At 39.9% G+C, this 11,134-nt stretch overlaps 1 protein-coding gene across 1 annotated transcript; it reads left to right on the top strand.

Annotated features, from left to right (window-relative positions):
• The first annotated feature begins 4,409 nt into the window (after window positions 1-4,409).
• LOC116196892 (putative disease resistance protein At3g14460) lies at window positions 4,410-9,841 on the top strand. Its single transcript, XM_031526822.1, has 2 exons — window positions 4,410-8,860; window positions 9,095-9,841. The coding sequence occupies exon 1, from the start codon at window positions 4,482-4,484 to the stop codon at window positions 8,820-8,822; it is 4,341 nt and encodes a 1,446-aa protein (XP_031382682.1). The 5' UTR covers window positions 4,410-4,481; the 3' UTR covers window positions 8,823-8,860; window positions 9,095-9,841.
• Window positions 9,842-11,134: the final 1,293 nt, after the last annotated feature.

Raw genomic sequence — 11,134 nt, 5'->3', positions numbered from 1 at the left:
GTTCCACAGTACGACACAAACAGTAACGATCGCGAAAGTGGGAGCCGCAAAGTACCTGAAGAATCTGTATCTCTTCGCACAGGACGAGTAGAATGGAGCCAAAGTACCTGAAGGCTTCTTGGATTCAACCGAGGGGACGAGCTGCGTTCATGAGGGAGGAAGAAGTCGATTTCAGGAGGGATGTCGATTTCAGGATTCGATTTCAGGAGGAAGAAGTCGAATTCAGGAGGGAGAGGTGGATTTCACGATTAGGAACGAATTAGGGTTTTGAAATTTTGGGAATTTTACTCGGGTAGAACCGAAGGAGAAGCCGGGTGCCGGGTTAAAATTCAAGCCGGGTCTTCCAGAATTCAGGCCACCCACACGCGTGGAGTCGGGCCGTTAGCGCCACGTCGCCACTTAACGGCCAGCTGGCGAGTCCGTTAGCACTGTTGCCAACTCCGTTAACGGGGGTAACGGATAGGACCAAAAATGACACTTTTTCCAAACTTATAGGACTTGTTTTTTCAAACTGAAACATTTAAGACTCAATGTCAAAAATTGGCAAACATATAGGACCGATAATGTCATTTTCCCCTTTAGCCATTAATATCTGCTAAAGACTATCAATTTGCCGCTCAAAATTAAGAATTTTAAATTTCTACTTAAGTAATTTAATAAATGGTCCAAAATATTTTTTCTTGGGTAAGTGTTGTCGCCGAAGGTCCAAAAATTATACTCTTTTTCATTTTCTATATATTTTTAAAAATTTCATTAAATTGAATAAGAAATTATAGCAGATAATGAATAGAGGAACAACTGATGGGTATTCAAGATAAGCCCACCATGCCGAATATGTCTTTGCTTCCCTCTTCGATGCATAGCCACAACAAAATCCAGTGGGACTATCAATAACTCCGATGGAGTTGGTGATGGACAGCTTCAATTGACCAAACTACCTGATGGTAGCAGACCTCGAGCCGCTAGCTACTATTGACCTAGCCAAGATTGGAGTTCTCTTTTTCCTTTTATTTCCCCTTCCATTTTTCAAACATTTTCAATTTTATTTATTTTTTTTATTTAAATTTTCTATTTCAAAAGATTAATTTTGGATTATTTTACGAATACTTTTAATACTATTAAAAGTTACCAATGGAAGCGACCGAATTGACAAACTTTAAAAACTAGTAAAATAACCAACATAGGTTGGTTCAAGCTGTTCGGCGCTTGTTTCGCTTAAGTAAGCTCTCGGGTTCGAGTATTTGTGAATGTAAAAAATCTACTATGGGAGAGTTTTACCTCTTAGTGGATCGACCTGATTCGATTGGATTAGTTGTGACCCAATTGAACTTCTGAATACAGGGTTAACTTCGTGAAAATAAAAAACTAGTAAAATAATTACATGTGTTTCACTACTTCACAAATTTTTAAATGAAATTTATTATTATATGTATAAATACAAAAAACATATCATTTTCATTTTTCTATTGATAGTATACTTTTAAGCACCTTTTGATTTTTTTTTTTGGTTTCAAAGAATTTCCTATTAATTTTTATGTTCAATTTAAAAATTACAATTAACAATGATATGATATTAAATAAAAAATAAATATGTATAAGTATGAAGCCTTTTTAGTGTTTCTCCACATTTTTTTCAAATATACTCTTATAATTTTTTTAGAAAGGCTCATATCTATTCTCTCTTACATTCTGATATTTTCATGCCCCTTGACTCATGTTCACGCACCCATTCACTTCCATTTAGCCTTTAAACCCCTTATTTCTCTTCTTTTTATTTTTCCCCACCATGACCCGCATTTCTATGACTTCATTTGGATGGGAGAAAGGAAAAAAAAAGTGAAAATACTTGTTTTTCTGAACATGAGTTGGATATTAAAAAATATTTATTAGGAAGTAAAAAAGTTACTTAAAGGAAAAGAATTCTGAAGGTTTCGACGATATTTTTATGATATAACTAGACCCGTGCTATGATCCGATTAGTTTAAGTTGTGGTTATTAACTAGGCGTCAAGCTCATCTCCTAAAATATGTTCGCAGTTATTTTACAGGTCAGAGTGGCATTGGATTTAGGACGTTTTATCGAGATTTTTTCTCATTCGACCAAATTAGTATTTTTTTTAATATTCCTCATTTGTATGGAAATTCATATGTATTATTCTATTTATAACGTGGATATCGACTTTTATTGTATAAATGTTTTTGATTTTACAGAGAGAATGTGAAGAGATGAATAAGGATCACAAGATGCTAGATTAATATGAGAAGGAGATATTTATTTTCTATAATTTTTTTACATAGTGCTTCAAATGCAATTTCAATGTATTCTAATGTTCAGCATACAAGTTGTAATATATATATAACAATTTTTTAAATAATTATTTATACGCGTGGATAGTACATATTGGATCTACATTATTATGGATCATGGTTTGGATTGAAATTTATTTCATGAACAATTGCTAAAAATCCTCAAACATATAACATGATTTTAGATTGTAATATAAGTTTATGAGAGCTATATCAATATTGTCTTTTCTTACCGTTAGCCAAATCATCCTTTTCGATCCAATTCTCCTAGTTATATATAATATCAAGAATGAAATGTGGTAAATTCAAATAAAGTGAACTAATTAATCATATTAGAGAATATACATTTGATCTATTATGAGTAAATTACACAAAAAATTTCAATTTTCACTTTTGTCTCGGTTTTGACTCCACTTTTCATTTTTGATATAAAAATCATAAGTTTTTATTTTCGTCACAAATATGGCACGCCATTTGCCTTCCGTCACATTTTTCGTCTAATATCTTATGTGGATCACAACAACCGTCAAGTGGACCCCCGTTGGCCAATGGAGAAGTAACATGTAATATTATCTTTTAAAAAATAAAAAAATAGAACTCTTGTTATTTTTAATTTTACAAACTTGCCCTTACTATCTCCCTCTCTAGCCCCTCTGAGCTTATGTCGGACCTTTCGAGCATGGCTTCCATGGTGGCCCTTTTTTTCATATGGAGTTCATGATTAATCTTCTTAGGGTGATGATGTCTGATCCAAAACTGTTCCTCCTTTTGTCCTTCCTCTTCTTTGTTCCATGGTCGATGGGAACAATTTCCACTCAAGAAAAACTCCCATAGGTGGTGCACGGAGGAAACATAGGAGAAAGAAGGGGGTAGAGAGAGGGAGTTTTGCAAAGGGAGCAAAATTAAAAATAATAAGGGATCCATTTTTTTTATTTTTTAAAAGATAATATTACATGTGTCACTTTTTCATTGGCCAACCGAGGTCCACTTGACTGTTGTTATCATCCGCATAAGAAATTAGACGAAAAATGTGATAAAAGACAAACGACTTGCCATAGTTGAGATGGAAATAAAAATTTATGATTCTTTTATGTAAAATATGAAAAGTGGTGCCAAAATTGAGACAAAAGTAAAAGCTTAATTTTGTTTTTGTAGTTTACCCACCTATTTTTATAATGTATTTTTGGGTTCATTTTCCATCCGATACCTTGTCTCATTTATCAATTTTTTTTATTTTCATCGTATACCTTTAAATTCTCACCGTTACTCAAGATTGGCCTGCTCAGCAAATTGAGACGAATTGAGATGGTTCAACAAATCTCATAGAGTATCTTCAATTATAGAGGCAACTCAATCTAGAAGGGGACATTTTAACACAACTCTTAATCACTCCTTTGGTATGAAATGAATTGTTTTGCCGCAATTTTTTTAAGAAAAATTGCACCATATATCCTAATCTTTACATATTGTCTTAGTTTTATCCCAATATTGATTTTTTTTTTCTGAGTTATCCTAACATTAATAGTTTGGAGGTTAAATCTATTCCGCCATAAACATTCAATCCATTTTTAACGAAAATACTGACGTGGCACATTAATTGCTTGATAGCGCTGACGTGGAGAGTATGTGGGTCCCAATACAAAGAAAAAATAACACTATGTATTCTAACTTTTTTTGTCAAATTTATCCCAATCTTTTCGTTTTTATGAATTTATCCCAATCTTTTCATAATTTCTCAAATTTATCCCAATCTATTGGGATAATATTGAGAAAACAGCAAAAGATTGAGATAAAACTGAGAAACTATCTAAATATTAAAATAAAATTGAGAAAGCATCAAAATATTAGAATAAAATTGAAAATCAATAAAAAGATTGATACATATGGTGTAATTTTTTCCCTACATCAGAACCTTCACACTTAGTTCCGTCAAGTAATTAACGCGCTACGTCAGTATTTTTATAAAAATGAATAGAATTTTTACGGCGAGATAGATTTAAAATTAAAGCATTAACGTTTGATAGCTCCCAAAAAAAAGAAAAGACTTAGGATAATAAAAATGAGATAAAATGTTTTATCCACGCACTCTTTCTTTCCGCCAAAAGCACATTTCCTCTAAGCTTCCCTGCACTTCGTCCCCCGTTGACTTCACTACAGCAGGAAGAAGAAGAAGAAATGCCGATGGAACGAGCGCTCGAATCGGCATCGGTGAGTTGGCTCATCAACCACTTGGCCTCTCAGCAAGTCGTAGACTTCCTACTCAAGTGGGAGATCGACTCCGCCCTTACCAAGAAGCTCAACACTCTCCTCCTCTCCATCACCGCCGTCCTCAACAGCGCCGAAGACCGGCAGGTCGACGACCCCCACGTCAGGGCGTGGCTCGACGACCTCAGGGATGCAGTCTACGAGGCCGAGGACCTGATCGACGAGATCGCAACCCGCGCCCTCGAATCCGAACTCGGCACGGGTAAGTTGACCGGCTCCCTTCATCTTAGCGATTCGGTTAAGAAAGCCGTAGACTTTAAGCTGAAGGATGTCGTCGATCATCTGAGTCCGTTCAAGGTCCCGATAGAATCGAAGATTAGAGGCGTTGTTGATAGGCTTGAGGATATTTCCAGGCAGAAGGACATTCTTAGACTGACAGCAGAGGCTAGTAATGCTAAGCTGAAATCGCCGGGATCTGCTGGGGGGTCACTGCGTTTGACGACCCCTGCGGTCACTGAGTCCCGGGTTCATGGTAGAGATGCTGATAAGGAGGCTATAAAACGTCTCCTAGTCTCGGGCTTAGATGAGCTGTCAGTGATCCCGATTGTCGGTATGGGGGGCATTGGTAAGACCACCCTGGCTAAGATTGTATACAATGATGAGGATGTCAAGGGTGCTTTTGATTCGAGGGCCTGGGCTTATGTTTCTGATGTATTTGATTCTGCGGGTATCTTGCGGGCACTGGTTGAGTCTGCCACTAGGGAGATTTGCAATACTAACAATTTGGAATTACTCCAGTGCCGCCTGCAGTCTCTGTTGAGTAAGAAGAAGTTCCTTGTTGTTCTTGATGATGTATGGAATGATGAGTATGGAAGGTGGGATGACTTGAGGACTGCTTTCGAGAATGTTGGAGCTGCGGGAAGCAGAATCATTGTGACGACACGGAGTGAGGAGGTTGCACGGATCATGCGGACTGGGCCGACTTATCATTTAAAAGGGTTGCTGGAAGATGCCAGTTGGTCCCTGTTTGAGCAGATTGCTTTTCCCAAAATGGACTCTGCGAAGTACCCGAATCTGAGACTTATTGGAAGGGAGATTGTGCTGAAATGCAAGGGCTTGCCATTGGCGGTGAAGGTCATTGGGGGCTCACTCCTTCAAAACACGGATGAGAATTACTGGAGAGATATCGCACGCAGCAAATTCTGGGATTTACCTGGAAAAGAGATTGTTCCCGCCCTTAGGCTAAGCTATTATCACCTACCGCCACATCTTAAGAAATGCTTTGCTTACTGTTCTATGTTCCCAAAGGGTTATGAGTTTGATGAAGAGATGCTCGTCCTTCTTTGGTTGGCAGAGGGTGTTGTGCAGCTGCCTGGAGCAAAGCATGACAAACTTGAAGAAGAAGCAGCAAAGTTTTTCACTGATTTGGTGTCACGATCGTTCTTTCAGCATTATAGTGGTGAAGATTCGACATTTGTCGTGCATGACTTGATTCACGAACTTGCTCAATCTGTCTCTGGGAAAGCATCTCTTAGTATGGGAAATAAAGCAGAAAATTCGAAGAATTATGATTCCCTTGAGAAAACTCGTCATTTATCCTACATCCGTGGATTAAATGATGCCTTCCTGAAGTTTGAACCCTTTGGCAGAACTAAAAGCTTGCGCACTTTTCTTCCTTTAGATCCATTTCATGGATATCGCCGAAGCAGCTTAACCAAAAAGGTTGTTCATGAGCTACTACCCAATTTAAGTGTCTTGCGGGTGTTGTCATTACAAAGCTACGAGATAACCAGTATACCAGGCTCCATAGGTAACCTGAAGCATCTTCGTTACCTCAATCTCTCACATTCTCTAATTCAGGAGTTACCTCATTCAGTAAACAGTCTCTACAATTTGCAAACACTGATATTGAATGGTTGCAAGAATCTTATGAAGCTGCCTGATGATATTGGAAGCCTGATTAACTTGAGGCATCTTATTCTCAATAAGACTAATTTGCAGATGATGCCTATGGGAATGAGAAAGTTAGCAAATCTTCGATCTTTGACCAATTTTGTTGTGGGAGATGGTTGTGGATCTGGTATAGGAGAGTTGAGGGACCTGTCGTTGTTGAGAGGCAAGCTTCATGTATCAGGATTGCATAATGTAAAAGAAGTTAGAGATGCAATAGAGGCTAAACTGAACTCCAAGAAAGACATAGATGAATTGGTCCTTGAATGGGATGGTACATCTGATGGATTGAGAGATATAGGAGTTGAAACAGATATACTTGATGCTCTAGAACCTAATGAAAGCTTGAGAAGGCTTACCATCAGGTACTATGGTTCCCCAGAATTTCCGAGCTGGTTGGGAGATCCTTCGTTTGATAAGATGGTCTCTGTTCATCTTTATGGCTGTAGAAAGTGCCGTTTTCTACCACCGCTTGGGATGCTTCCTGGCCTCGAAAACCTCGTCATTGAAGGAATGGACTGCATAAAGTCCGTGGGTCTGGAGTTCTATGGAGACGCTTATATTGGTCAAGATCCCTTTCCATCTCTGAAGGCTCTGAAGTTTGAAGACATGAAGGAGTGGGAGGAATGGCTATCCTATGGAGATGACGGAGTCAAGGGATTTCCAAGGCTTTATGAGCTTTCTGTTTTCAGATGTCCAAAATTGGGCAAATTCAGTGGCAGATTTGGTTCACTGGAAATTCTTCGTATCAAAAACTGTGCAGCTTTGACTTCATTTTCAGAATGTTCTACTGTTGAAACTTCAAACTTTGCAGAATATCCTCATCTTCGGACGCTGGTTCTCCATAATTGCATTGAGCTCAACAATCTACCTGCCACCATACCTTCCCTGGAATCACTCAGCATAGATAATTGTGAAAGACTGACTCATCTTCCAAGCTTTGGAATGCTTAAGAAACTGTCTTTGTTTGGTTCCAGCATGGAAGTAATTGGGAATCTGGTTGACCTCACCTCGCTTACCTCTTTGGAAATACGTGGCATATTGCATCTGAAGAATTTCCCTGAAGGATTTCTACGGAAATCTCGAAAGCTTGAAGAGTTAAATGTTCTTACTTGCAATGATCTCATTGGTTTGTCAGATGATGGCACGGGACTAAATCACCTTTCCTCACTCAAAAAGCTGACTATTTCCGCGTGTTCTTTCTTCAAATCTTTGCCGGATGAGACCAGGTGCTTACCACCTGTACTCACTTCTTTGGATCTCAAACATTGTGAAAATCTAACCAAGCTACCGTCCGAGCTCTTCGGCATCCTATCTCTCAGAGAGCTGAAGGTCGAGAGGTGTCCACAGCTTGAGGCCTTTCCTGAATCAGGTCTGCCACCGTTACTAAAACGCCTCGAAGTTCGAGATTGTCCAGCTTTTAAGATTTTTCCTGGGGAAATACTGGATAAAAACGTCGCCCTCGAGTACTTGGAGCTTCGCTCTTGCTCTTCTCTGGTATCATTTCTTGAAAATGGTAGGCTACCCACAACTCTTAGACATATCAAAGTGGCATATTGCAAGAAGCTCCAGTCACTGCCTCAAGGAATCATGTGTAGGAATGACATGGCTCTTGAATACTTGGAAATTGATAGTTGCTCTTCTCTTGTCTCATTCCCATCGGGGGAATTACCTGGAGCACTCAAGAAGTTAGAGATCAGCCATTGTACGGCCCTCACGTCATTACCTGTCAATCTTGTCAGCCTGAGAAATTTGGATACCCTGGTATTAACTGGATGTCCTGCCGTGAAGGGCTTCCCTCGTGGTGGATTACCTACCAATTTAGTCTCTCTCAGAGTCTCAGAATGTGAGGAGCTAAATGCCCTCCTGGAGAGAATTGACAAACTCAAATGCCTCCAGGTGTTGGACATATTGAACTGTCCCAGTCTTGAATTGATCCCGAGGCAAGGCCTTCCTACTAGCCTGATATCGCTTTCTATCCAGGACTGCCCAAAGCTCAATCCAGTGGATCAATGGAAGCTGCACAAGCTCGTTAGTCTCAAACATTTCTCCATTGGCTGTTGCAAGGGTCTGATTTCCTTTCCAAGCAAATATCTTCTGCCTGACTCGATAACTTTGCTTGACATTGTGGATCTCCCGGATCTCGAATCCTTATCGCCGGGCTTGGAGAATCTCACCTCGCTTGAAAATCTGGCGATCAGTGGCTGCTCTAAGCTCCGGTCATTGCCAGAAAATGGGTTACCGCCTTCGCTTGGCAGTCTAGCGATACGACAGTGTCCACTATTGAAAGAACAGTGTGAAACCAGTAAAGGAGCTGAATGGTCAAAAGTCGAGAACGTCCCCTATGTGATATTGATGTGATCTTCACATCCTTCCATCACCGGAGGAAATCCTGTCAGGTGTGTTACTATCAATGTCTGTTCTTTGGGCTGCAGTTTCATTACCCGATCAGTGAAAGTTGAGAATCTATCCAATTGAGAAATTTTTTTTGGCCACGTTTGACTTTGTCATCATTTGGGCTTTGATAAAAGCAACTAAGGCTACGGTGAATACAGGGTCTTTGCATGTAACTTCTGCTTCCAGTTTACGCTGCTTTGTTTTATCCAATGAACTGGACGGATCTTAAATTGTAGGAAATCTTGCGGTTTGATTGGTGTGGTCCACCGAAACAAACCTGGACGTGTTTGACATGTAGCATCAGATGCCCGTACGGGGTTCTTCATGAATAACATGCTGCTCTTTCCAGCGATGTTCTTTTTGAGCTCTCTTAGTTTACGGTCATCAAGCAATTCAGGGATCACTAATTTCATCATCTCGATCCGGGATGCTCATCTCAAATCAAGCGTTCCATTCTCAAGATCCTTTTGAGCTGCATCTTACTCCTCCCAAGCATTCCTAAAAAATGCTCTGTACTTTATATTTTTCTTGGCTGAAGAGATAAGGGACTCGCAGCACTAGCTGTTGATGGTCTACAACCAGATGGAACGAAGTCCCACCAGCAACAAATATAAGGCACAGCAGACCACAAATCCACTGAGCTGCAGAGTATATACCTAGATGGCGTCGACCATGCCTTGGGTCGTCCGGACCTGCAGAAAATGCCATGGTGGGTGCCCACTTCTGCATTGGACGCGAGTCAATCCCGGCTGTCCAGGATGTGGATCTTGGCCTGCCATCCGCCACAGCTCCACCCCTTAATGTTGCTTGATCTGACATAAAAGGCATTCAGTAAAAGAAAAACAACTATATAGTTTTATTTACTTATATGTACTTTTACAAGAGTATATATCTGAATTAGATTCAACCCTGCATATGTCTCACCTATTCTACTTGTAAAGTTCTGCAAATGATGAACTCAATAAAAATCTTTGTTCTTGACTCGATTCCTCCTAGATATCATGTAAAGAAAAGACTCATTAATAAAAAAAATATCATTTATCAGAATCACAAGTTCACATAAGCAGGACCCGCGAACATGTTTAAACGGTTGCTCAAGATGTTGCATGAATCCCCCTTATGGGCAAGTCCTAATTTATGCTTCATTTATATTGCCAAACAATGCCAATCCAGCACCCTTGAACTTCTCCTCTGTAATCCCATGAAGACGCGGCATCAAATAATTGTTTGAGTCCCCAACCTCATCTTTTCTGAAGTAGTATTCGTAATTCGCACTGCTGTTATGAAAGTTCCCTCGATTGCGAACCTTAGCTTTGCGTATGCTCTTAAAGTTGCAAAGCTTGACAATCTCCTGCACGATGCCTCTCCCCTCTTCCTCGTTGGTGAATGGCTGCCCTAAAGTAAGAACTGGATTAGTCTTTTCACGTGGGATATTGTATCCGTTATCATGTCTCTTCTTACTTCAGAAGCAACGCCTAGTGAGGGTACTGATCACTTGCTTTCCAATACCCTAACACTACATCCCAAAAGGGTCCATATGTTGAGACCCCTCGGAAGAACAAGTTGAATGCTTCTTCGGGTTTAAAAGCGGCAGCAGTTGAGCTTTCCGTCTTCCGTTACATGTGAAGTGCAATAAGGTAAGAACAAAAAAAAAAAGTCCTTAGGATTTCTCCAGATTTGCATAATTTGACAACTATCCGGGCCCTTGGTCGACTTGGGTAGCAATTTATAGGGGATGTGAGCATCCAAGAAGCGGGGCGTGTCCTAAACAGGGGATTTGCTTTCTTATCAGGGTAAGTTGCTTTGTTCATAATCGAATAGGTTGGGCCTTTGAGCTAGGTCGTACCGCATGTTGGGGAACTGGTCAGGAGGATATCTGTGGATTGAAGTTTAAAGTCTTCTAGTGCATATATCCTTCCTTCTAGTCCTGCCTCTGCCTCGAACCAAAAACCCTGGTACATGTACAAATGCTAACTAAACCATCCCTTTTGTCTTGGAAGAGTTAAGATTATGAGTTCTCTCTTATCTTTTGTAGATTTCCTCCATTCGTTCCTCCCCTTCCTTGGCCGACGGCACAAAGCACTGAGTGGACTAACCGTTATATACAACTTGAGTGGCCATTACGAGTTCTCTGTATCTTGTAATTGTTTTTTTTGGAAAAGTACAAAAATTCCATTTGTGATTTGAGCTTGAGATAGATTGCATTCTGTGATTTTTCTAGGGACAAATAACACCATGTGGTTCACTTCATGAGATATAATTGACCTCACCGTTAA

Source organism: Punica granatum, chromosome 2, assembly GCF_007655135.1.
Source record: "Punica granatum isolate Tunisia-2019 chromosome 2, ASM765513v2, whole genome shotgun sequence".
NCBI lineage: Eukaryota > Viridiplantae > Streptophyta > Magnoliopsida > Myrtales > Lythraceae > Punica > Punica granatum.
The sequence above is the reverse complement of the archived record's forward strand: the minus strand, read 5'-3'. Positions and strand labels throughout refer to the sequence as shown.

What these genes read in the sequence shown, in the direction of transcription:
- LOC116196892 (XM_031526822.1), top strand. Translation starts at nt 4,482, where the DNA reads ATGCCGATGGAACGAGCGCTCGAATCGGCATCGGTGAGTTGGCTCATC.